The sequence below is a fragment of the Triticum urartu genome, chromosome 3, assembly GCF_003073215.2.
Source record: "Triticum urartu cultivar G1812 chromosome 3, Tu2.1, whole genome shotgun sequence".
NCBI lineage: Eukaryota > Viridiplantae > Streptophyta > Magnoliopsida > Poales > Poaceae > Triticum > Triticum urartu.
The window spans coordinates 618,537,724-618,564,238 of record NC_053024.1 but is presented as its reverse complement, the minus strand read 5'-3'; the positions used below and the strand labels follow the sequence as shown (position 1 = coordinate 618,564,238).

Below are 26,515 nucleotides of genomic sequence, written 5' to 3'. Positions count from 1 at the left end.
TTTTCCCTGCTACAAGGCACATACCTCCCGTGCTACAAAACTCACAAGTGAAAGAAATGTGTTGAAGAATAAGTATCAAAAACCATGCACAAATAACATTCACAATGAAACATTAAATAGAAACAGTAAGCCAAAAAGAAATTAAGGCTTGCAAAAAAGTCGCCTAAGCATCCGTTAGTACATTAGGTGAAGGGCTAAACAATACAAACACTTCCTTTGCTTTCTACTTTAAAAAATCTGTGCAAATGGTGGATCCAGGTCGGGTTGTCTATGTAAGTCATGATGTAATTCCACTAATGCTGGCGTAGCCAGAGAATCTTTCCGCGAGACAAATTCATCATACATAACAGGTTACATATATGGGTTGTCACCACAGTCTAGAGGCTAACAACACTTAGAACATACCTCTGTCTTCTGATTTACATTGGTGTGACTATAACCTTACCAAAATTTACACTACACTGCCAAGAACATTCAGTCCTGATGCGTCTGCTGATTTCTCTCTCGCGCAAATGCTTTAAATAGATCAAGCCCTAAAGATACATTGAGCACATTCATTCCCGCCATACCAGAAAGAGCTAGTGGCAGCTCAATGCCCTTATCAAACTTGTGTGCGTCGGTGATCAGTCTGTATGTGATCAATATGTGGCAGATCACCCTTGCTGTCACAAAGGTAGTCCAGTTGAGTACCCATTCCAGTTTCACCAGTTTTCTGTTGAAATCACGGAATCCAGCCATTCTCCTCAATTTCCTTACGTGCAAGAATATGGAGTGCATCTGCAGTCATAAAGTTCGTCAATCTGTCTGCCATTGCTGCGTACCAATATTCTAACTTAAGATTAATCGCTGCAACCAAATGTACCCCTTCCACACGGCCTGCTTATGGTGGAGACTGAACTGAACTAGTTATTATGATACTAGATGGTTATGCCCTTGTTCTTAAATAGGGACATTAATGCCTCATTAATATTGTATTCATATTCAAGCAACGTGATGCAGACCTGTACAATTGACAAACGGAAGGAAAGTTAACAGGAACCATCAACATTATGTCTGTAAGACAAATGACATAAATATAACCATCAGTGGACCACACTCAACAAATGGTTTCGTAGTGTAGTGGTTAGCACTCCAGACTTTGAATCTGGCGACCTGGGTTCGAATCCCGGCGAGACCTATTTTTTTATTTGACATATTGGTATTTCCATGGTACAATCTACTCACTTCTTTTTTGGGCTGACCGTTTAGTATTGGATAAAATATCGACTCACAAATTTTTAGCTGGCATTTAGTGTTTCCAGGGTACAATGTACTCTTATTTTTTGCTGAGATTTAGTGTTTCCCTGGTACCCAAACCTTCCATGGTACAACTACTCACAGTCTAGAGGCTAATAACCTTCCATGGTACAACTACTCGCACTCTAGAGGTTACTAACCTTCCATGGTACAACTACTCTCAGTCTGGAGGCTACTAACCTTCCATGGTACAATTACTCTCAGTCTGGAGGCTACTAACCTTCCATGGTACAACTACTCTCAGTCTAGAGGCTAATAACCTTCCATGGTACAACTGCTCTCAGTCTAGAGGCTAATAACCTTCCATGGTAAACTTGAAGATACCGCTGTCCTCTGATCTACCTTGGTGTGACTATAACCTTACCAAAATTTACAGACACTATCAAGAAAGGCACATTCGCTGCAACCAAATGTACCCCTTCCACACTGCTTACGGTGAAGACTCAACTGACCTAGTTAGTTCGATAGATGTACCCTTGTTTCTAAAATGGGATATCAATGCCTCATTAATATTCCATTCTGGCAATGTGATGCAGACATGTTAAAGAACTCAAATCATGTATTCTAGCAATGTGCATGAACATGAAGAAGGAACTGCAATGGCCACTAGCGAGTGGTTGGAAGATCAGCTGAGCAATCAAAACAATTAACCTTCAAGGTCATACTGAATGGACCAACCATATTCCAAATTGTAAGGATAAAGTGAATTGTCTTATCTGCGTTCTATTTGTATCATCATTCAAGCAACAGGTTTACTGCAGTAAAGTTTGGCTACAACTTAGTCGCTAAGACAGTATTACCTCTGTCATGACATTGTCGAAGGGGGGCTATGGTTACAACTGATCCACAGAAGTGAGATATCAGAGACCGGCCACGGCGAGGGTGGTGCTGATAAGTTACAATGTTTTGGTCGTGCGTTTATTTTGTAAGGTGAAATAGAACTAGTGCTGGAAAATCCACTACTGGCTAACCATATTGAAATTAGATACATTTTGTTATCCAATGGTTGACCCAATGCATCTGCTCTCAAATATTGTGTGTTGTTAAGTGCACAATGTATATTCTTGAAGCTTAATAAAGAGAGGGAAAAACACCAAAAAAACACTCAACACTTCGTAAATCCGAATAGCACCTCAATGAGACAAAATTATTGTACCACGCAATAGAGCATTTGGCTAAATGAATTGAAAAACTAAAATAAAATAAGACATTCGTTGGATATTCCTTGCTCACTTTAGCTGCCAAGTGGCAAACTAAAGCAAGTCCAAGAAAACAGATGGAAATTTAACAGGGACAATCGAGTAAAGGAAAATATTTTGTCTGTAAGCCAAATGACAGAAATATAATAATCATCAGTGGATCAACTTAACAAATGGTTTCGTAGTGTAGTGGTTAGCACTCCAGACTTTGAATCTGGCGACCTGGGTTCGAATCCCGGGGAGACCTACTTTTTTATCTAACAATATAGTATTTCCATAGTACAGTGTACTCAAATTTTTAGTTGACATCTAGTGTTTCCAGGGTACAATACAATGTACTCCTATTTATGCTGACATTCAGTATTTCCCAGTGTACCCAGACCTTCCATGGTACAAATACTAGAGGCTGATAACACTTGAACATAACTCTAGTAATTTACATTGGTGTGACTATAACCTTACCAATATTTATAGTACACTATCAAAAAAGGCACATTCAGTACCTATAGATACCAACTTCAGATTAGTCGCTGCAACCAAATGTATCCCTTCCTCACTGCTTAAGTTGAAGACTGACCTACATAATTCCGTAGATGCTTATACCCTTGTTCTTAAAACGGGACATTAATGTCTCATTAATATTATATTCTATCAGTGATGCAGACCCATACCAGAAAAAATAAATTGTGTTCTAGCAATGTGAGTCAACATGAAGAACAAACTGCAATGGCCACTAGCGAGCGATTGAAAGCCCAGCTGGGTAATCAAAACAATTAACCTTGAAGGTCATACTGACTGAATGGACCGACTGTAATACTTGTTCCAAATTGTAGGGATAAAGTGAAATGTCTTATCTACGTTCTCTTCGTATGGAGGCACGGTTACAACTACTGATCAAAAGAAGTGAGACATCGGAGACGTGTAAGAAGGGTGGGCCTGCCACGACGAGGTTGGTGCTAATAAGTAAGAATGTCTTTGCCATGTGCTCATTTTTTAAGATGCCATAGAACAAGTGGTTGAAATCCACTACTAGCTAAGCATGTTGAAGCTAGATAAAAGAAATTATCCAATGGTTGTCCCAATGCATCTCCTCTCATATGATGTGTGTTGTTAAGTGCATAAATATTCTTGAAGCTTAATGAAGAAGAGAAAAACACAAAACAAACACTCAAAACACGCAGTAAATTGTAATAGCAACCCAATGAGACAAAATTATCATACCCACACAATGGAGCCTTTGGCGAAAATCAATTCAAAAGAAAAAGTATTCGTCAGATATTCCTTGCTCCATTTAGCTGCCAAATGGCAAACTGAAGCAAGTCCAAAACAAATGTACGGAAATTTAGAAGGAACAATGGAAAAACGGAAAATATTTTGTCTGTAAGCCAAATGACAGAAATATAACCATCAGCGGATCACACTCAACAAATGGTTTTGGAGTGTAGTGGTTAGCACTCCAGACTTTGAATCTGGCGACCTGGGTTCGAATCCCGGCGAGACCTGTTTTTTAGCTGATATTTTAGTATTTCCATGGTGCTATGTGCTCACTTTTTTTAAAAAGATGACATGTAGTCAGGAAAATATCGACTCCCAATTTTGTAGATGACATTTAGTGCTTCCAGGGTAGAATGTACTCCTATTTTTGCTGACATTTAGTATTTCCCTGGTACAATGTACCCAGACCTTCCATCACAGTCTAGAGGCTAATAAGACTTGAAACTTACCACTGTCTTCTGTTTTACATTGCTGTGCCTATAACCTCACCAAAATTTACAGTATACTATCCAGAAAGGCACATTTAGTACATATAGTTACTAACTCAGCCAAATGTACCCATTCCCCACCACTTAAGGTGGAGACTGAACAAAACTACTTATTTCAATAGATGCTTATACCCTTGTTCTTAAAATGGGACATTAACGTCTCATTAATATTCTATTCTAGCAAAGTGATGCAGACACATTAAAGAACTCAAAACCTTGTATTCGAGCAATGTGTGTGAGCATGAAGAAGGAACTGCAATGACCACTAGCGAGCGGTTAAAAGCCCAGCTGGACAATCAAAACAATTAACCTTCAAGGCCATACTGAATGGACCAACCACATTACTTGTTCCAAACTGTAAGGATAAAGTTAAATGTTCTCTCTACGTTCTAGTCATATCATCATTCTGGCAACAGGTTTACTGTAAAGTTTGGGCTACAGCTTAGTTGCTAAGACGGATGAACTCCGTCGGGACATTGTCAAAGGGGGTGGACAAGTTGACCGCAGATTCGGTCCTAGGATTGTTAGAGAGCGGTAAAGATGATATGATAGCGGGCCGGCGATAGGCTCGAAGGAAGAGGTGCCCGCGGGGGGGGGGGGGGGGGGGGGGGGGGGGGGGGGGTATGGTTACAACTACTGATCCACAGAACTGAGATATCACAGACCTGTAAGAAGGGCGACTCGACCACCAGGAGGTTGGCGTTAATAATAACAATGTTTTTGCCATGTGTTTATTTGCCACTACTGGCTAATCATGTTGAAGCTAGATAGATTTTGTTATCCAATGGTTGTCGCAATGCATTCCCTCTCATACGATTTATGCTGAAAGTGCATAATATATACTTTTGAAGCTTAATGAAGAAGAAGAGAAAAAACACCAAACACCTAGTAAGTCTTGATAGCAGCTCAACGAGAGAAAATTATCGTACCCACGCAATGGAGCCTTTGGGTAAAATGAATGGATAAGAAGTATTCTTTGGACATTCATCACTCCATTTAGCTGCCAAGTGGCAAACGGAAGCAAATCCAACGAAAGGATTTAACAGGGACAATCAAGTAAAGGAAAGTAGTTTGTCTGTAAGCCAAATGACAGAAATATAACCAGCTGAGGATGTCACTCAACAAATGGTTTCGTAGTGTAGTGGTTAGCACTCCAGACTTTGAATCTGGCGACCTGGGTTCGAATCCCAGCGAGACCTACTTTTTTATTTGACATTATAGTATTTCCATAGTACAATGAGCTCATAATTTTATTTTATTTTGATGACATATAGTAGTCCTGAAAAATATCGAATCACAATTTTTTAGATGACATTTAGTGCTTCCAGGGTAGAATGTACCCCTTTTTGCTGATATTTAGTATTTCCTAGTACATTGTACCCAGACCTTCCACGGTACAAATACTCAGTCTAGAAGCTAATAACACTTGAGCATACCTCTGTCTTATGATTTACATTAGTGTGACTACAACCTTGCCAAGATTTACACTACACTATCAAGAAAGGCACATTCAGTACCTATAGTTACTAACTTGAGATTAGTCGCTGCAACCAAAGCCCAAAGATGCCCATTACCCACTGTTTACGGCGGAGACTGAACAGACTTAATTCCATAGATGCGTATGCCCTTGTTTTCAAAATGGGATATCAATGCCTCACCAATAATCTATTCTAGCAATGTGATGCAGTACAAGAACTCAAAATATCGTATTCTAGCAATGTGAGTGAACATGAAGAAGTAACTGCAATAACCACTAGCAAGTGGTTGAAAGCGCAGCTGGCCAATCAATACAATTATCCTTCAAGGTCATACAGAATGGAGCGACCATATTACTTGTTCCAAATTAACGCACCTCAAACACCTAGTAAATCCTAATAGCAGCTCAATGAGACAAAATTATGGTAACCATGCAGTGAAGCCTTTGGCTAAGATGAATTTAAAAAAGGGTATTTGTCGGATATTCCTAGCTCCATTAAGCTCCAAAGTTGCACATGGAAGCAAGTCCGAAAAAAGGGAAGGAAATTTAACACAAACCATCGAGTAAAGAAAAATATTGTCTGTAAGGCAAATGACAGAAATATAACCATCAGTGGATCACACCCAACAAATGGTTTCGTAGTGTAGTGGTTAGCACTCCAGACTTTGAATCTGGCGACCTGGGTTCAAATCCCGGCGAGACCTAATTTTTTGGCTGGCATTTTAGTATTTCCATGCTACAATGAACTCACCTTTTTTATGACATTTTAGTATTCAGGAAAAATATCGACTCACAATCTTTTAGCTGACATTTAGTGTTTCTAGGGTAGAATGTACTCCAATTTCTGCTGACATTCAGTATCTCCCTGGTACAATGTACCCAGACCTACCATGGTACTAAACTACTAATACTCGCAATCTAGAGGCTAAACACTTGAAACATACCTCTGTCTTCTGATTCACATTCGTGTGACTATAACCTTACCAAAATTTACGGCCACAATCAAGAAAGGAACATTCAGTACCTATAGTTACTGACTTCAGATTAGTCATTGCAACCAAAGGAACCCCTTCCCCGCTGCTTACGGCAGAGACTGAACAAGAACTCAAAATATTGTATTCTACCAATGTGAGTGAACTTGAAAAGGAACTGCAACGGCCACTGGCTAGTGGTAAAAAGCAAGCTGGCCAATCAAAACAATTATCCTTCAAGGTCATACTGAATAGAGCAACCAAATTACCTGTTCCAAATTATCGTACCTAAAACAACTCTTAGATCCTAATACAGGTCAATGAGAAAAAAATATTCTACCCACGCAATGGAGCACATGGCTAAAATGATTTCAAAAAATAAAATAAAATAACATAATCATTGGATATTCTTTGCTCCATTTAGCTGCAAGGTGGCAAAAGCAAGCAAGTCCAAAAAAACAGAAGAAAGTTTAACAGGAACTATCGAGTAAAAGAAACTATTTTGTCTGCAAGCCAAATGACAGAAATATAAGCATCATTGGGTCACACTCAACAAATGGTTTCGTAGTGTAGTGGTTAGCACTCCAGACTTTGAATCTGGCGACCTGGGTTCGAATCCCGGCGAGACCTACCTTTTTGGCTGGCATTTTAGTATTTCCATGCTACAATGAAGTCATCTTTTTTTATGACATTTTAGTATTCGGGAAAAATATCAACTCGCAATCTTTTAGCTGACATTTAGCGTTTCCAGGGTAGAATGTACTCCTATTTTTGCTGACATTTAGTATTTCCCTAGTACAATGTACAAAGACCTTCCATGGTACAGGTACTTACAGTCTAGGGGCTAAGAACACTTGGATCTTCTGATTTAGATTGGTATGACTATAACCTCACCAAAATTTACAGTACACCATCAAAAAAGGCACATTCAGTACCTATAGTTACTAACTTCAGATTAGTATCTGCAACCAAACGTACCCCCTCCCCAGTGCTTACTGTGGAGAGTGAACTGAACTACCCATTTCCATAGATGCGTCTACCCTTATTCTTAAAAAGGGACACTAATGCCTCATTGATATTCTATTCTAGCAATGTGATGCAGACCCATACAAGAACTCAAAATATCGTATTCTAGCAATGTGAGTGAACATGAAGGAACTGCAATGGCCACTAGCGAGTGGTTGAAAGCACAACTGGCAATCAAAACAATTATCCTTCAAGGTCATACAGAATGGAGCGACCATATTACTTGTTCCAAGTTATCGTACCTCAAACACCTAGTAAATCCTAATGGCAGCTCAATGAGACAAAATTATGGTACCCACGCAATGAAGCCCTTGGCTAAAATGAGTTCTAAAAAAAGTTACTTGTTAGATATTCCTAGCTCCATTAAGCTCCAAAGTTGCAAATGGAAGCAAATACAGAAAATTGGAAGGAAATTAACACAAGCCATCGAGTAAAGGAAAATATTTTGTCTGTTAGGCAAATGACAGAAATATAACCATCAGTGAGTCACACCCAATAAATGGTTTCGTAGTTTAGTGGTTAGAACTCCAGACTTTGAATCTGACAACCTGGGTGATTTCCATGCTACAATGAACTCACATTTTTTATGACATTTTACTATTCGGGAAAAATATCGACTCACAATCTTTTAGCTGACATTTAGTGTTTCCAGGGTAGAATGTACTCCTATTTTTGTCGACATTCAGTATTTGCCTGGTACAATGTATAGAGACCTACCATGGTATACTAATACTCACAATCTAGAGGCTAATAACACTTGAAACATACTTATTCTTCTGATTTACATTGGTGTGACTATAACCTTACCAAAATAAAAATAGAAGTAAGGTATCATTGGATATTCCTTGCTCCATTTAGCTGCAAGGTGGCAAACGCAAGCAAGTCCGAAGAACAGAAGGAAATTTAACAGGAACCATCGAGTAAAGGAAAATATTTTGTCTGTAAGCCAAATGACAGAAATATAACCATTAGTGGGTCACACCCAACAAATGGTTTCGTAGTGTAGTGGTTAGCACTCCAGACTTTGAATCTGGCGACCTGGGTTCGAATCCCGGCGAGACCTACTTTTTTAGCTTGCAATATAGTATTTGCATAGAATGTGCTCACAATCTTTTATGACATATTAGTGTTCGGGGAAAATATCGACTCCCAATCACTGACATTTAGTGTTTCCGGGGTAGAATGTGCCTCCTTTTTGCTAACATTTAGTATTTCCCTAGTACAATGTACCCGGACCTTCCATGGTACAGATACTCATAGTCTAGAGCATTGTTTTTAAGGCGTCCTGCCTTGGACGCTTAGGCGATAAGGCGCCTGGGCAGCGCCTTACAAATATGCCTGCCTTAGGCGCTTAGGCGTCCGCCTTAGGCGCCTAGGCGTCGCCTAGGCGCTAGAGTGGGTGGTGCTCGCCTTAGGTCGCCTTACCGCCTTAAAAACAATGGTCTAGAGGCTAAGAACACTTGAAACATACCTCGGTCTTCTGATTTACATTCCTGTGACTGTAACCTCGCCAAAAAATTACAGTACATCATCAAAAAAGGCACATTTAGTACCTATAGTTACTTACTTCAGATTAGTAGCTGCAACAAATGTACGAACTACCTATTTCCATAGATGTGTATACCCTTGTTCTTAAAAAGGGACATCAACACCTCATTTACCCGCAAAAGAAACTCATTAATATTCTATTCTAGCAATGTGATGCAGACCCGTACAATAACTAAAAATCTTGTATTCTAGCAATGTGAGTGAAAAATGAAGATGCAACTGCAATGGCCATTACCGAGTACTGTAGTTGATAGCACAGCTGGCCCATCAAACAATTATCCTTCAAGGTCATAATGAATGGACCAACCACATTACTTTTTCCAAATTATCGTACATCAAACACCTAGAAAACCCTTATAGCAACCCAAACAGACAAAAGACCGTACTCACGCAATGGAGCCCTTGGCTAAAATGAATTGAAAAATAAAATAAAACAAGTCATTCATCAGATAACTCCGCCTATGTCTTCTAGGCATAGCCGGTCCCAAACCCGGGTAAAGGAAGAGGGTTGTGATAGGCTTGGCGAGCCAACGTAAAAACTAGCCAGTCCCATAGGTATGAAACCCATTTGAGCGAGAGTAGTACTAGGATGGGTGACCTCCTGGGAAGTCCTCGTGAAAGGGTTTCATATCTAAGGGTTGTGATAGGCTTGGCGAGCCAACGTAAAAACTAGCCAGTCTTTTGGGTATGAAACCCATTTGGGCGAGAGTAGTACTAGGATGGGTGACCTCCTGGGAAGTCCTCGTGAAAGGGTTTCATATCTAGCCTACCCCAACTTGTTTGGGATAAAAGGCTTCATAAGTAAGTAAGTAAGTCATTCATCAGATATGCCTTGCTCCATTTAGCTGCCAAGTGGCAACCGGTAGCAGGTCCAAAAAAGACAGAAAATTTAACATGAAGCATGGCCTAAAGAGATAATATTTTGTCTTAAGCCAAATGACACAAATATAACAATTGGCGGATCACACTCAACAAATGGTTTCGTAGTGTAGTGGTTAGCACTCCAGACTTTGAATCTGGTGACCTGGTTTCAAATCCAGGCGAGACCTATTTTTTTAGCTGGCAATTTAGTTTTCCATGGTACAATATACTCACATCTTTTTGTGGCATTTAGTATTTGAGAAAAATATTGACTCGCAATTTTTTAGCTGACATTTAGTGTTTCCAGGGTAGAATGTACTCATATTTTTGCTGATATTTAGTATTTCCCTGGTACAATGTACCCAGACCATCCATGGTACAGATACTCAGACTAGAGGTTAATAACACTTGAAACATATCTCTGCCTTCTGATTTACATTGGTGTGACTATAACCTCGCCAAAATTTACAGTACACTATCAAGAAAGGGACGTTACCTATACTTGCTAACTTCAGATTAGACGCTGCAACCAAATGTACCACTTCCCGACTGCTTACGGCCGAGACTGAACTGAACTACTTGTTTCAATAGATGCTTATACCCTTGTTCTTAAAATGGGACATCAATGACTCATTAATATTCTGTTCTAGCAATGTGATGCAGAAACGTACAAAAACTCAAAATCTTGTATTCTAACAATGTGCATGGACATGACGAAGAAACTGCAATGGCCAATAACGAGTGGTCGAAAGCCAAGATGGACAATCAAAACAATTAGCCTTCAAGGTCATATTGAATGCTGACCACATTACTTGTAATGTAAGGATAAAGGGAAATGTCTTCTCTATGTTCTCTATGTATCATCGTTCCGCAAACAGGTTTACTGCCACAAAGTTTGGGCTACAACTTAGTTGGTAAGTCGACATTACCTCTGTTGTGAAATTGTCGAAGGGGGCGAACAAGTTGAATGCAGATTTAATCCTAGGATAGTCAGAGAGCGGTAAGATGAGATGATGGGGGCAGGCGATGAGCTCGAAGGAAGAGGTGAGAAGGGGGGGGGGGGGGGGGGGGGGGGGGGGGTACAACTACAGACCATAGAAGTGAGATATCGCCATACGCCATATCGGAGACATGTAAGAAGGGAGACCCGACCACGACGAAGATGGTGCTAATAGTAACAATACTTTTGGCATGTGCTTATTTTTTAAGTGCTATAGAACAAGTTGTGGAAAATCCACCACTGGCTAACCATGTTGAAGCTTTATACATTTTGTTATCCAATTTTTGTCCCAATGCATCTCCTCTCATATGTTGTGTGTTCTTAAGTGCATAATATATCCTTGAAGCGTAACAAAGAACAAGAGAAAGAACACCAAACAGACACTAAACACCTAGTAAATCCTAATAGCAGCTCAATGAGACAAAATTATCATACCCATGCAATTGAGCCTTTGGCTAAAATGAATTGAAAAAAAAAATTTGTCGGATATTACTTGCTACATGTAGCTGCCAAGTGGCAAATGGAAGTAAATCCAAAAAAGGGAAAGAAATTTAACAGGAACCATCAAGTAAAGGAAAATCTTTTGGCTGTAAGCCAGATGACAGAAATATAACCATCAGTGTACCACACTCAACAAATGGTTTCGTAGTGTAGTGGTTAGCACTCCAGACTTTGAATCTGGCGACCTGGGTTCGAATCCCGGCGAGACCTACTTTTTTAGCTGACATTTTAGTATTCCCATGGTACAATGTACTCGCTATTTTTTTCCGGCTTTTAGTATTCAGGAAATATATCTACTTGCGATTTTTCAGCTCACATTTAGTGTTTCTAGGGTAGAATGTACTCCTATTTTTGCTGATTAGTATTTCCTTGGTAAAATATACGCAGACCATACAAATACTCACAAGTGAAAGAAAAGTGTATACTCCAAATGTACACCTACCCACTAATTACGGTGGAGACTGAACTGAACTAATTATTTTGATACTGTGTTCTTAAAACAAGACATGATTGCCTCAGTAATATTCAATTCTAGCAACATGATGCGCCAACCCGTGCAAGAACTCAAAATATTGTATTCTAGCAATGTTAGTGAACACGAAGAAGGAACTGCAATGGCCACTATCGAGTGGTTTAAATCCCAGCTGGGCAATCAAAACAGTTAGCCTTCAAGGTCATACTGAATGGGCCTACCATGTCATTTGTTCCAAATTGTACTGATAAAGTGAAAGGTCTTCTCTACGTTCTCTTTGTATTATCATTGGCAAAAGGTCTACTGCAATAAATTTTGGGCTACAACTTATTAATGTGGTCATCTACCAACTATGGTCATGCTTGTGACAGCAGCTCGCAATCCTGAGTTGGAAAGGCAATGCTAGTGTACTGATTTACATCACATGCCACGAAGATGGTCTGTTGGTCACAATTTAGGTGCAATGCAATTTATAAGTGCAAAGGAAAGGATTTCTCTCTTAAGGAGTACACACCTATTCCTCAACAACTGGGTAAATAGTAACCCCATGGCAAATGATAAGACAAAAAACTATTTGAAGTGACCAAGTAAACCAAATTTGTCAACAAAATTAAATGCCAGAAAATATGAGAAAAGATATGTGTATGTACCTCGCATAGAAGAGTGAGAATTAGGTAGTTGATTGTCACATTCCGATACAGAGCTAGCGTAAAGCAAATAAGCAGAATAAGGTGATGCATCAGAATCCCAGGAATCCATCCACTGTACAGCCGGTAGCGGAGCATATCCAATTGGTCATAAGCAAAGTAGCCACATGAAAAGCACAGAGCAGAATATGCTCCAATCCAACTGCTACCAACTAATTCTTCATGCTGAAACATGTTCTCAAGGCCCTTGGTACGCCATTGGCACAATAGAACAAAGATAACTGCAAATCGAGATAGGAGTGAGATAGAGTCGATCAACAAGCCTAACAACATATGACAGCATCGATGGAACAAACTAAAGAGATAAATATTTACCAAAAAAAGACATAGTTCAAGAATATGCATTACACCTACGAGCCATCCATTTAAAAGAAGGATCAACAGTTTTACATACTGCAGAGGGAATGCTCTACAACTTCCTAACTATCTTGAGAGAAACAACAGCACCACTAAATCCAATGGCACATGGACCATCTACGACATAAAATTTCCATTTCTATCATTTTTTTTGCTTAGGCATTGTCAATTACATGGGCGATGGATTTACTGGCAATAAGTACGTGCAAAGAAGTGGTACACGAAAAGTAATGCTTGAGAAAGGTAGTGTTCTAAAAATCAGCCGCCTAGTGCACCTAGAGGGCCCCCAGATACTAGGTGACACCCATCCTGCTAGCCAATTTATCCCTCCTAGGCCCACCTAATTGGCGTTTAGGCACTAGATGCTGATTTGCCGCCCAACTAGCAGACAAAATGGAGATATTTGGTGCCTAACTAGTGAACTCTTCTAAACACACTGTATACCATCACCATTCTTTTTAAGGGTTGGCAAATTTTCATGGAAAACATGGAAGTATTTGCACGCAAGGCCATTGCATGGTTGCCACATTTACTTGGAAACTGAAACCACACAACCTCTAGAAGCTGAACATGCTATAAACAGCAAGGTAGCAAGCAATATGGGCTTTTAGAAATCCTGCACAATTTCAGCCAATCAAAGCTCAAATGGAGACAATTTTCAACAGCACAAGTAAGCAGTATCACAGTGACCAACGATACTAACAATAACAGTACATAGCTCATAGTGCCCCCTTTTGTTCAGGGCCGACCAAATTGCATCAAGCATCAACAGGTTTACCGGCTGATTAATCTGCCGCGCCCTCTCTATCCCCACCAAATTCGCGCAACGCTGGAAGTCAATTGGGCGTACGCTTTCTTCTACTAGGCGATTAACCCGAAGCACGTGTACGGGAAAAGCGACGGAACTAAATGCGAGGGTTCGGAGGGGGGGGGGGGGGGGGGGGGGGGGGGGGGGGGGGGGGGGGGGGGGGGGGGGGGGGGGCGGACCTGAGGCGGAGGTGAGGGAGGAGTGGAGCAGCGAGACGGCGGTGTTGACGAAGAGCGGGTCGCGGGAGACCGCGGCGCGGATGGCCGTGTTGGCGGCCTGGAAGAAGGCGAAGCCGGCGGCCACGGCGGCCAGCTCGCGGCGTCCCCGGGCGCCGATCTCGAACCCCACCGACACGGCCCACAGCACCAGCGTCGCCGCGAAGAAGGCGCTCGTGTCGCCCGCGCCGGCGCGGCGGGGCGGCGGCATCGGGGCTCGTGCCGTCTCCGCGTGGCGAGCCGAGAGCCGCACCCGTCCACACGCTAGCCGGCTAGTCCCCCCCTCCCCTCTTCGTCGGCCGCTTGGATTGGACCGCCCGCTTGTTGCTTTCCGGACCTAGAACCCGACACCCGGGCCCCACCCCTAGGGGAGAGAGAGAACCGATCCTTCGAAATTTGAAACGAAAATAATTCGATCTAGTAGAAAAAGAGGAAAAGAAATGCCCCGGGCGTAACGTCATCCATCTCGCTCGCTGGGCCGTCCCCCGTCGGCTCGATCCCCACAGCCCAACCACCACCAAGCCGGCCGGCCACCGCGAGCGGGGGGGTTGATTTCCCCATGGCGTCCAAGCAGATGGAGGAGATCCAGCGGAAGCTGGCGGTGCTGGCCTACCCGCGCGCCAGCGCGCCTGCGCAGTCCCTCCTCTTCGCCGGCGTCGAGCGCTACCGCCTCCTCGAGTGGCTCTTCTTCCGGTACGCCCGCCCCCGCATTTCCGCCCCGCCCGCCCTCCGCCGTGTGCCTCGGCGCGGGTTCTGGGGCTCGTAGGGTTTCCGAATTGAGGGTTTCGTTTGCTGACCTGCTGCTGCTGCTGTGGTCCGGAGGCTGCTGGGCGACAGATCGCCATTCACGCAGCAGAACTGGCAGGGGGACAGCCTCGACCGCGACGAGGAGAACAGCAGGATCCAACGTAAGGTTTCTGCTCCACCTGTTTCGCCGCGCTGAATTGGGAGTGCTTGCTCGTGCCTTGTGCTGATGGTTGGGGTTATGCAGACTTGGCGGAGATCGCGAATTTCCTTGGTATCACGCCTTCAGTCGACACTGAGGCGATTCAGGTGAGAGGAATGCAGCTCTTTGTTCTACGAAGCTTACATTTGTTGAGTATTAGATTTTGTTACACACAGATGGCAGATCTCTGGTGTGTGGTGAAAATCGCAAATTCAGATTCAGCGTTTGTCATCTTTTGTGGGATTGCAGGGCAGAGGCAGCTACGACGAGCGGGTGGAGCTCCTCCGTCTAATTGTTGACTTGGTGGAAGCTAGCTGCTATGCCGACAATCCAGAGTGGAGGTTGGTTTGCACTTTACTGTCTGTGGTATACTTTTGCTATGCTGATTATGCAAAGGCATTAGTCAGATTCTGATGTCGGTAGCTATTTTCAGTTAAACATTTTCTAGCACTGTAAGCGGAAAGGAATGTTTGATGCAAAATGTACTGTGTTGTACAGAAAATATTAGATGATGCTTTAACCTCAGTATTAGGGCATCTAAAACATAAACTTTCTGACAAATTGCTCCCTGGCAGTGTTGATGAGCAGTTGGCAAAGGACGTACAACTTGTAGATTCCATTGCAGAGAAACAGGCACAAATATTTTCAGAGGAGTGCAAGCTTTTTCCTGCAGATGTCCAAATACAATCAATTTACCCCCTGTAAGTACGCCCAATTTGATGCTCTTATCATTTGTGTTATTTAGAGGGCTCGGATTTCTAGCACCCTTATAACTCCTTAAATGGTATTAATCCATCTTGCTGTCTTGTGACCCCCAGTTGACTAGCAATTTAACGAACCAGTGAACCACCACTATTTCACTGAGTTAAATTATCATTTTGCAGGCCTGATATAGCAGAACTAGAGTTGAAGCTCTCTGAGTATACCAAAAAGATGTCAAATCTGCAACAGATGGTGCAGGAGCTAGCCTCAAAGGTATATAAACACATCACTGGATCCTACTTCTGTATTCGTATAGTTGTGATCATATATTTAAAATCAATCTATACACTTCTATCTGAAATTCCCATGCATATCATGTTTGTTAGTTTGTTGACAGTACCCTGCAGTATGCTATTTGCGCTAACAGTGGTCTCTGCTGCCCAGTATGACTATAATCCGAACGAAGACTATGCCGAGACAGAGTTGAAGTTGAGGGAACATTTGCAATCGTTTCTTGAAACAGTAAAATCCTTCAATATGATATACACTAAGGTGAACATCTTATGCAACGTTATGTAATTTTCTCCCTGTATCTCCTTATATTCCAGACAAATAACCTTGACATGAATATCATTTGTACTTCTGATTATCATTTTTCATGTGTTTTGAGTTGTTGGATGATAGAAGTTATTTGTCGTTGTAGGAAATTCATCCTTGGACCCACATGATGGAGGTGCCACAGTTGCATGGGTTTGGTCCAGCTGCTAACCGCTTGTTAGAGGCTTATAACACACTTTTAAAGGTACTATCTGAATATATTTTTATTCGTTTATTGGTCACTTTGTTGCTCATTTGAATTTCTTGTCTATCTCTGACGGTCTGACCTATATGTCATGATCTGGTTATTTGAACTTTTGATGGGATGAAAATAGTAGAAGTTCATTTGTCAGTAGGTACTCAGTATGTCAAAATACTGTCATAGTTTTATGACATTTCTTTCAAGTTTCAGTGACTATTTATTATCATAGGTTATTTATTGTCCTGCAATATGAACTTAATGCACAGGACAGATGTTTGTTTTTCCCTGTCAAAAACTCAAAAATAGCCTCGTATAAACCTTATTGGTGTTATTTTTGAAATGCCGATGGCTGGCAATATTATCTTGTGAACTCTAGTCAACAGGAATTAAACACCCTGCTACAAATTCTAAAGCAAATCTGGGTAGCTTCAGATATCTATAAGCCTGGAAGTTTCTGTGTAGTGAGTAGTCCTTGTATTCTGTTCTATGAAATGTATCTCCAAAATAGTAGTATAAGATAACATGGTATAGCTTTATGTAGAATTACACTGTGTCATCCGTTTAAAATAATACCACCTCTTACTTGAAACTTTTACAGCTCTTGTAGTAATTCATGTCCTTTCAAGTAGTTAGCGTGCTCTGGCTAAGTGCTGACAGCGTCAACCATACTCTTACAAAACATGCTTTGACTTGAGTGCTTATTTATGATGTGCAGTTCCTTGGAAATTTGAGGAGCCTGCGAGATTCATATACAGCAATGGCAGCTGGCTCACTTTCAAATTCAAGCGAGCCTTCATCCGTCACAAAAATCATTTCAGACTGTGAATCCGCGCTCACGTTCTTAAACAACAGCCTTGCCATCCTTTCAACTTCCGTGGCACGGGAGCAGGGTGAAACACTATGATTTTATGGCCATCTTATACCAAGATTCAACTCTGGTACACGTGTGTAAGCTTGTAGTGATTCAGCTGTTTGCCTTTTGGTTTCAGTTGAGGCGCGGAGTAAAGCTTGTGTTCCCATTGTCGGTGTGGTCGTGTATTTGTGTGTGGTTGTTGATTCTTTTGCAGTTGTAACTTGTGACGTTCAGTGAACAATTCTTATAAACTTGATAGCATAGCACTAGTTAACTGTGTTTCTACATTCATAGCGAAACTGATTGTGATGGCTTATGGATTATGTCTCTGCACCTCATTGGTGCATTCTTCGACTGCCTGGCATATTATCCAATACCATGTCGATCAAGATTGGCTTTGTCTTATAAAAGTTTATTGAGGGAGTATTTGGGTTATATTAATTAAGGAAACATTCAGAAAATATCCTATGAAAACTTAGAAATGCATCTAAATATGAGAAAATCCTTTTGAATTTAATTCGTCATTGTTTGTTTGCCGGTCGTTGCACCACCAAAGAGAACAAATTCGTCATCTGTCGGAGCTAGAGATGATCTTCACGGAGGAGGAAGTTTGGCAAGTAATTAAAAACATGCACCCAGATGGCGCACCTGGACCGGATGGATTCGGTGCTATGTTTTATCAAAGAGCTTGGCCAATCATCAAGAATGACATAATGGCGGCGCTTGCCAAGCTTGCACTGGGAGAGAGCAGAGGATTCGCAAGACTTAATCAAGCCCTCATAGTGCTCATACCCAAAAAGACGGATGGCGTTGGATGTGGGAGATTTCCGGCCAATCAGTTTACCGCATAGTTTTTCCAAACTGCTCGCCAACAGAGTTCGAAAGCAAATGCCCGAACTGGTATGGCGCACCTAGACCGGATGGATTCGGTGCTATGTTTTATCAAAGAGCTTGGCCAATCATCAAGAATGACATAATGGCGGCGCTTGCCAAGCTTGCACTGGGAGAGAGCAGAGGATTCGCAAGACTTAATCGAGCCCTCATAGTGCTCATACCCAAAAAGACGGATGGCGTTGGATGTGGGAGATTTCCGGCCGATCAGTTTACCGCATAGTTTTTCCAAACTGCTCGCCAACAGAGTTTGAAAGCAAATGCCTGAACTGGTGGGAGTGAACCAGTCTGCATTCATAAAAGGGAGAAGCTTGCATGATAATTACCTCCTGGTGAGACAAGCAGCCATGAAAATCCATGCGAGGAAGAATCATGTGGTCTTTCTTAAACTGGATATCACACGTGCGTTCGACTCCCTCTCGTGGCCATTCCTGTTCGAGGTTCTCCGAGCCAAAGGATTCGGTACGCTGTATCTAAATTGGATCGCCGCCCTGCTTCAGACTGCTAATACGCGTGTGCTAGTTAATGGAGTCCCCTGGAGGAGAATTTGGCATGCCAAGGGACTTAGGCAAGGGGATCCGGTCTCCCGTTTGCTCTCTCGTTGTTGCTATGGAGGCACTCTCGGCCATTATTACTAGGGCCTTGCAGGAGGGAGTACTAAGCAGTTACATGGGCATCTAGGCGATGCAGAGACTGTCCATATATGCAGATGATGTCGTCCTCTTTGTGAGGCCATCCATGCCGGACCTCGAGTTTGTCTGGAATGCATTGGAGATATTTGGTGAAGCTTCTGGCCTTAGGGTCAATTACAGAAAATCGTCGGCAATCCTAATAACGGAAGATCAGGAAGACCGGGCCAGAGTGGAGAGCCTCTTGCAATGCGCCATCGGGGAATTCCCCTGTAGATATTTAGGGTTCCAGTTAGCTATCAAGAAGCTTACCAAGGTGCAGTGGCAACCGCTCCTAGACCAAGTTAGACACTTTATCCATGCATGGCAGAGAGGTCTTATGCAGCGCTCGGGTCGGCTCGTGTTGGTGAAATTTGTCATCGCGGCTAGACCATTTCATCACTTGCTTATCATGAAGGCACCGGCTTGGGTCCTCAAGGACATCAACGGTTGGATGAGAGCCTTCTTTTGGGCTAGAAAGAACCAAGTAAATGGAGGCCAATGCTTAGTGGCTTGGAACTCAATCTGCAGACGGCTTAGCTACAGTGGACTTGGAGTGAAGAACTTGAGTCTGCAAGCCCTAGCCCTTAGAGTGAGATGGGAGTGGCTTAGGCGTACCGAGTTGCACAGGCCATGGCAAGGTCTTCATATGCTGATTGATGATGAGGCGCGGCAAGTGTTTGGTAGCCTAGTGATGATAACCATTGGCAGAGGATACAAAGTGCTACTCTGGAGGGATAGATGGATTCACGGTTTTGCGGTTCAGGACATAGCGCCATTGCTGGCCCGAGGAGTGGACACAAAGACGAGAAATACTAGGACAGTGGCTCAGACTTTGAGTGGAGAGAGATGGGCTCAGGAGCTGCAACCCCACCTCTCTTATGGAGCGCTGATTCAGGCCATGCACCTTAGGCATGCGATCGCTACAGTGCCGAGAGATGTGCAGGTCGAGGACACCTTTGCATGGCCACATGACAAATCAGGTGTGTACTCGGCAAAGTCCACCTACACCCAGTTGTGCATGGGTGGGATTCGATCCTCGATGGCCATTGGGATTTGGAGAAGCTGGGCCCCGCTTAAGTGCAAAATCTTTGCATGGCTAGCGGTGCAACACAGATTGTGGACATCAGACAGGAGAGCACGGCATGGCTTGCAGGAGGTGCCTTCCACTTGCTATACTTGCATGCAGGAAGAGGATAATGTCGAGCACATTCTGGTGCAATGTGTCTACGTGCGCGAGGTGTGGCACACATGTTTTGACACATTGCAGCTTACCGTTTCGACTCCGAGCAGAAATGATACCTTTGTCGAGTGGTGGCTCGGTACGAGGAGAGGCTTCCAAGGCAAGGACAGGAGGGGATTTGACACTTTTGTCATCGCAGCTGCTTGGTTGCTCTGGAAGCAACGGAATGCATGAGTCTTCAATAGGCAGGAGCAGCAAAAAACACCAGGAGAAACTGCTAGAGGGATCATCGACGGGATTCGAGACTGGAAGAGAGCGGGTATAGGTGTAGGAGGCCTAGATAGATTTGTGAGAAGTTGATATAAGAACATTTGTAGGGTGTGGGTGTTCCGACGATGATGTTTGCATTAACCGTTGGTCTCTTGTAATTATCTTTGATCCCTTCTATAAAGATATGGCACGTCATTAGCGTACTCTCGGAAAAAAAGAGTAACAACTATGTCGCCTATGCATACCCCTCATTGTTGTTGTTGTAACCACTTGTCATGTATGGCGGGATCGGCACAAGGCGCGGGGGTTGGCGCGGGGCATGCCCTGCCCTGTTTCGACATGAATCGATGACTGATTTACTATCACCCTCGCATGGGATCAGTCTACACACAAGACGAGATCATCGGCAACAAGATAGAAACCAAGCCAGCACCGCACAAATGATGGAGCATATTGTCGACAATGACACTAACCCACCAACTAATCAATGTCCTTGACTAGGCAACACCGCCGCCGACACCATACTCTAACCCTGACTACATGTCAAACACGCAAAGACAGGGTTCCCACCACCACCCCGCCCGTTGCAGCAACAAATGGAGGGCGGGGGAACCAGGTCTGGGCCGGGGCCTTATCGCCTAGAGAGAGGAGAGGTTGAGAGTCATCGGCTCGCTTGTATATGCAAATAGGGTCGAAGGTCGGCCCTATTTTTGGTGGAACTTTTGTTATCGGCACACTTCCAATGTGTTTGACATCTATTCAGGAGGAGAATGGAAGCTTAGAGGAGGAAGTTGTGTTGGGGCAAAATATGGGATGTGCCATTTTATTCATAATCCTTTTTTTGGTATATTTAGGCGGATTTTGGTAATAATGATACTCTCTCCGTCCGAAAAAGCTTGGAATGGAGGGAGTATATGATTATGGGGGCTAATAGTATTCGTGGTTGTATGTATATGTTTTAGCCGCAATGAAATGAGACCAACGTGATTGGAAACACGCGCATTCGCACGCGCGCGCACACACACACACAATTTTATAAGGATAGAAGAAGACAATGTGTTCCAGTTTGCACGGTATATAATTGAGTATTTGCATCTCATTTAGTCGAATAGGAACACCTTACCATACCATTTAGACAGCTTGTGCGAGGAACAAGAGTAGGATTCATACCACGTACATATAATAAACAACTAACATTTTGTGCTCAAGCCCCTAAAGACGGGGTCGATAAGATACATGAAAACCATGACTATAGACTACTATGAGATTCCAACCCCTCCACCGAACTTTGATTTGTTGGGAAGAAAAGAAAAGTAAAAAAGGGACACTAGATTTGTGGTTTCACCATGTTCTTTGTATTGCTTGTTACTTTTGGGATTGTGAGGATCTCTAGACGGTTTGGTGTTGTCCAGAAGCTTCCAAAGTTCGCAACACCACCCTCGCGGATTCAGATTCTTCCCCGAACATGTACCGAGTGTCTAGAAAGAGCGAGGATTATGTCAATAAACTGCGTAGGAGTCTAGATCTCAAGCACTGCATCTCCCATGACGGAATAGGAAAAGGTGCAGGTATGGCTCTCTTCTATGATGAGCAAGTTGAAATAAAGAAACTCGCTGTTGGCCCGCGGTATATTGATGTGTTGGTTCGTCTAAATCCCCATGGCCGGCTATGGCGGGGTACATTTGTGTATGGAGAACCTAAAGCCAGTGAGAGGCACCACATGTGGGATCTCCTACGTAGAATCAAACCGAGGTCTAATGAACCTTGGTTCATGATAAGAGATTTTAACGAGACAGCTTGGCAACATGAGCACTTTTCCCAATCTCAGCGAAACGAGAGGAACATGGCAAATTTCAGGGAGGTGCTTGCTGACTGTAATTTGTTGGATCTTGGCTTCAAAGGCCCGAAATGGACATATGACAATAAACAGAGCGGAGCGGACAATGTGAAGGCAAGGATAGACAGAGGGGTGGCTGATCAAGAGTGGAATGCAATTTTTCCAAATGCTTCAATCGAGCACTTATGTACGTCCAGATCAGACCACCTTCCTTTATTGCTCAGATTTGGTCAGAGAGAGGAATGGCGTCCTATTAACAAAATCTTCCGATACGAGTACATGTGGGAAAGAATGGATTCGTTGACTGAAGCTATAGTGAGCAAGTGGAATGAGGATAAACCGGCTGAAAATTTGTCTGAGATATCACAAAAACTGTCAGTCTTGCAAAAGACTCTGAATGATTGGGCAAAACGAAATTTTGGGTCCATAATTAAGCAAACCGCGGCCATGAGGAAGCAGCTGGAGTATCTTTGGTCTAGACCTGCTTCAGCATCCAGAGATAAAGAAATTAAAGCGGCGGCTAAGAACTTGGACGAACTGTTGCATCGCGAAGAAATGATGTGGAGGCAAAGGTCGAGAGCTCTTTGGTTGCGGGAGGGAGACAAAAATACGAAGTACTTTCAGCGCAAAGCTACGTGGAAGAGGAAGAAAAACAACATCAGTAAATTAAAGGATGGAGATGGGAATTGGGTAGAGGATCGGGCCAAGCTTCAGGAGATGACAACAAACTTTTTCAAAAATCTGTACACTAAAGAAAGTGGAGTGGACCCTAAAGTCATTGTAGACTGCTTGACAAACAGAGTGTCAAGTGACATGAATTCCGCACTGGTTAAAGAGTTCTTAGAGAAGGAAGTTAGTGACGCACTTTTTCAGATCGGCCCTCTAAAGGCTCCCGGACCCGATGGTTTTCCCGCCAGATTCTACCAAAGGAATTGGGGCACAGTTAAGAGAGATGCGGTGAACGCGGTCCTGAAGTTTTTTCAAGAGGGAGTTATGCCGAAGGGCACCAACGATACAGTCATAGCACTCATACCCAAAGGAAACAGGCCGGAGCAATTGAAGGACTTTCGCCCTATCAGTCTATGCAATGTGATATACAAGGTAATCTCTAAGTGTATGCTGAATCGCCTAAGACCCTTCCTGGATGAGCTCATTTTGGAAACCCAAAGTGCCTTCATCCCAGGGCGTCTAATTATGGATAATGCTACAATCGCTTTTGAGTGTTTTCACAAGATCCAGAACAGCAAATTGCCTAGGAATACTCATTGCGCCTTTAAATTGGATTTGGCGAAAGCTTACGATCGTGTGGATTGGGGCTTCCTGGAAGAGGCTCTATTGAAGTTGGGTTTTGATCACAAATGGGTTTAGTGGGTTAAGTGCTGTGTTACGTCAGTGCGATATGCAGTCAAAAATAATGGGGAGCTGCTGGACTTTTTCCTTCCCTCGAGAGGACTTCGCCAGGGCGACCCGCTGAGTCCCTACATTTTCCTCTTCGTCGCCGATGGCCTGTCCTGCCTGCTGGACAAAGAGATTCGGCGGGGAAGGTTAACTCCTCTTAAGATCGCTAGAGGCAGCCCGGGTGTGTCAAACCTCCTGTTTGCCGACGACAGCCTACTCTTTTTCAAAGCTTCCAAAGAGGAGGCCGAGGGTGTGAAGCAAGTGTTGGATGAGTTTCAAAGGGGTTCGGGTCAACTCCTAAGCTACAGCAAGTGCTCAATCATGTTCAGTGAAGTGTGCCCAAGTGATGTCCAGGAGGAAATCAAAAGTGTACTTGAGATAACGGCTTCTACGTTCGAGAGTAAGTATTTGGGGCTACCTACGGCAGAGGGGCGTATGAAAGAGTCATCTTTTCAACCAATCATGGAGAGGTTCATCAAGAGATGCTCGGATTGGTCTGAAAGATTCATGTCCCATGCAGCAAAAGAGGTCCTCATCAAGTATGTTCTTCAAGCCCTCCCAACGTACTGCATGGGGGTGTTTAAGATGACACAAGGTTTCTGCGATAAATATGAGAAACTTATCTGGAACTTCTGGTGGGGAGAAGAAAATGGGCAGAGGAAAGTCCACTGGATGTCTTGGGAGAGAATGATCAAGCCTAAAAGAGGAGGGGGTATCGGTTTTAGAGATATGAAACTCTTCAACCAAGCTTTGTTAGCGAGACAAGCTTGGAGACTTATTCAGTGGCCCGATAGTCTGTGCGCGAGAGTGCTGAAATCAAAATACTATCCTAAGGGGGAGCTGCTGGACACGGTTTTTGCTTCTGATGCTTCTCCGGTTTGGCGAGGCATTGAGCATGGTCTCGAGCTCCTGAAGGAGGGCATTGTCTGGAGGATCGGAAATGGGAGAAAGGTTAATATCCAGCGGGACCGGTGGATCCCTCGTGAGAGTGGTCTGAAACCTGCTAACGTCATTCGTCGATCCAGATTGCGTTGGGTGAATCAATTGATGCTTGCAAATGGAAGTGGATGGAATTCAGAACTGATTCACCAGCTATTTTATGGTTTTGATGCGGATGCGATATGTAGCATCAGGATCCCGAATTCGGCTGCGGAGGATACTTTGGCGTGGAATTATGAGAAATCTGGAGTTTTCACTGTCCGGAGTGCGTATAAGCTGGCGGCCTCTCTTCAAGATCAGTCTGAGGGTGCGACATCGAGTTCTACGAACGCATCACACAACCGTAGCATTTGGGACATCATCTGGAAGGCCAAGGTACTAGAAAAGATCAAAAACTTCGGGTGGAGGACGGCCACCAATACGCTGCCGACCAAGCTGAACGAATGGAAGCGTACTTTGGATATGGACAGTACCTGCAATATTTGTGGAATGGGAGAGGAAAACGAACACCATGCTGTAGTCTCTTGTACCAAGAGCAGAGCCCTAAGAACGGAGATGAGAAAGGTCTGAAACATCCCCAGCGAAACGCTCTTTCAGTTTACTGGGGAGGACTGGTTACAAAATTTATTAGGGCTATGCAATATGGAAACAAGAACAAAAGTATTGTTGCTGCTGTGGCGTTGCTGGTTTCTTCGGGACGACTATTTTCATAGTACAAGGAAAGAGTTGGTTAGTAGATCGGCTTTATTCCTGCAGCAATACGTAGAGGAGATAAATGACAACATCTATGTATCTATTTCAGATATGAAAGACAAGCAAGGTCTGGGGCAGCTCAGGAATGCTTCTGTTGGAAAGGAGTCAGCGGGAGGAGCTATGGAGGTGAGATCGGGGTGCAACTTGGCGTCCTCTGGTGCTTGGTGCCCCCCAAGTAATGGCCTGGTGAAACTGAATACTGATGCCTCTTTCTTGGCTAACAATGGGCAGGCATGTATTGGTGCAGTAGCTCGCGACCACAGGGGCCTGGTGGTCTTCTCGCAGTCTAAAAGTATCGAGTGTTGCTCGTCGGTTGAGGAAGCGGAGGCCCGAGCTCTCTTGTCGGGGCTCCAATCTTTAGCGGCTCTGTTCAGAGGGCCCGTCATTGCGGAAACAGACTGCTCCTTCTTAGCAAAAGAAATCCAATCTGAAGCCAGCAACCGTTCTGCCTGTTTTTCAGTCATACACGATGCCAAGATTGAACTATCAAAATTCAGAAATGCTCAGATGGACTATGTCAACAGGAATCAGAACAAATTGGCTCACTGCTTGGAGGCCCGGGCGAGAAAAAAGGGAGACGTGTACAAAGTTGCAGGTGTCCCGGATGATTTAGTGGAAGAGATGAGAGCTGACATGGAATCAGCTCAAGAGTAATGGAGTGTTACTCTTTTTCCTCAAAAAAAAACAAGGATATATGTGTGGGCGACATAGTTGTTGCTTTTCTCGTATTTGTTCTATTCTCCGGTGGCACTATCTGGATCTACGCCTTTTTCCTAACATGGTCATAAAGAAATGACAAAAAAACAGTGGGATTACTCCCACTGCATGTATTTATATTGACTTCTTTGGCATATGAATTGGGAAATGGTTCATTTCAACCGGCAGATCGCACGCGACCGTCTGCCACCTCTGTGCGACGAGTGTCTTTGGGTGCCTATTCTTGTAAAAAGAATCTGCAACATCATGGAAAGAAGTCCACATCACCCCCCAGGGTTTCACAAACCGGCTAATTTACCCCCTGAAGTTTAAAACCGGGTACTTAACCCCCTGTCTTTCTCAAAACAATGTGAATTAC

General features: G+C 43.4%; 2 protein-coding genes and 9 non-coding genes across 11 annotated transcripts; 10 read left to right on the top strand and 1 right to left on the bottom strand.

The window, feature by feature from the left end:
• Window positions 1-264: 264 nt before the first annotated feature.
• On the bottom strand, window positions 265-14,508 carry LOC125545391 (TLC domain-containing protein 2). Its single transcript, XM_048709312.1, has 3 exons — window positions 14,166-14,508; window positions 12,765-13,042; window positions 265-777 (listed from the first exon to the last, which is right to left on the bottom strand). The coding sequence occupies exons 1-3, from the start codon at window positions 14,410-14,412 to the stop codon at window positions 475-477; spliced, it is 828 nt and encodes a 275-aa protein (XP_048565269.1). The 5' UTR covers window positions 14,413-14,508; the 3' UTR covers window positions 265-474.
• Window positions 1,106-1,177, top strand: TRNAQ-UUG. Its single transcript has one exon. It is a non-coding gene; the product is annotated as a tRNA-Gln (tRNA).
• TRNAQ-UUG lies at window positions 2,671-2,742 on the top strand. The gene has a single exon. It is a non-coding gene; the product is annotated as a tRNA-Gln (tRNA).
• TRNAQ-UUG lies at window positions 3,926-3,997 on the top strand. The gene has a single exon. It is a non-coding gene; the product is annotated as a tRNA-Gln (tRNA).
• Window positions 5,386-5,457, top strand: TRNAQ-UUG. The gene has a single exon. It is a non-coding gene; the product is annotated as a tRNA-Gln (tRNA).
• On the top strand, window positions 6,368-6,439 carry TRNAQ-UUG. The gene has a single exon. It is a non-coding gene; the product is annotated as a tRNA-Gln (tRNA).
• TRNAQ-UUG lies at window positions 7,265-7,336 on the top strand. The gene has a single exon. It is a non-coding gene; the product is annotated as a tRNA-Gln (tRNA).
• On the top strand, window positions 8,724-8,795 carry TRNAQ-UUG. The gene has a single exon. It is a non-coding gene; the product is annotated as a tRNA-Gln (tRNA).
• Window positions 10,258-10,329, top strand: TRNAQ-UUG. The gene has a single exon. It is a non-coding gene; the product is annotated as a tRNA-Gln (tRNA).
• TRNAQ-UUG lies at window positions 11,781-11,852 on the top strand. The gene has a single exon. It is a non-coding gene; the product is annotated as a tRNA-Gln (tRNA).
• Window positions 14,509-14,622: 114 nt separating the features above from the next.
• LOC125545390 (AUGMIN subunit 7) lies at window positions 14,623-17,817 on the top strand. The gene is made up of 9 exons (XM_048709311.1): window positions 14,623-14,894; window positions 15,024-15,109; window positions 15,193-15,254; window positions 15,397-15,488; window positions 15,723-15,848; window positions 16,032-16,122; window positions 16,294-16,401; window positions 16,553-16,651; window positions 17,364-17,817. The coding sequence occupies exons 1-9, from the start codon at window positions 14,761-14,763 to the stop codon at window positions 17,550-17,552; spliced, it is 987 nt and encodes a 328-aa protein (XP_048565268.1). The 5' UTR covers window positions 14,623-14,760; the 3' UTR covers window positions 17,553-17,817.
• The last annotated feature ends 8,698 nt before the right edge of the window (window positions 17,818-26,515 follow it).

What these genes read in the sequence shown, in the direction of transcription:
- LOC125545391 (XM_048709312.1), bottom strand. Translation starts at nt 14,412, where the DNA reads ATGCCGCCGCCCCGCCGCGCCGGCGCGGGCGACACGAGCGCCTTCTTC. An exon ending in CTCCCTCACCTCCGCCTCAG is followed by an intron (nt 13,043 to 14,165) that starts GTCCGCCCCCCC and finishes CTCGATTTGCAG; the next exon opens with TTATCTTTGTTCTATTGTGC. An exon ending in TTCTCACTCTTCTATGCGAG is followed by an intron (nt 778 to 12,764) that starts GTACATACACAT and finishes TTATGACTGCAG; the next exon opens with ATGCACTCCATATTCTTGCA.
- LOC125545390 (XM_048709311.1), top strand. Translation starts at nt 14,761, where the DNA reads ATGGCGTCCAAGCAGATGGAGGAGATCCAGCGGAAGCTGGCGGTGCTG. An exon ending in ATACAATCAATTTACCCCCT is followed by an intron (nt 15,849 to 16,031) that starts GTAAGTACGCCC and finishes ATCATTTTGCAG; the next exon opens with GCCTGATATAGCAGAACTAG. An exon ending in TGCAGGAGCTAGCCTCAAAG is followed by an intron (nt 16,123 to 16,293) that starts GTATATAAACAC and finishes TCTGCTGCCCAG; the next exon opens with TATGACTATAATCCGAACGA.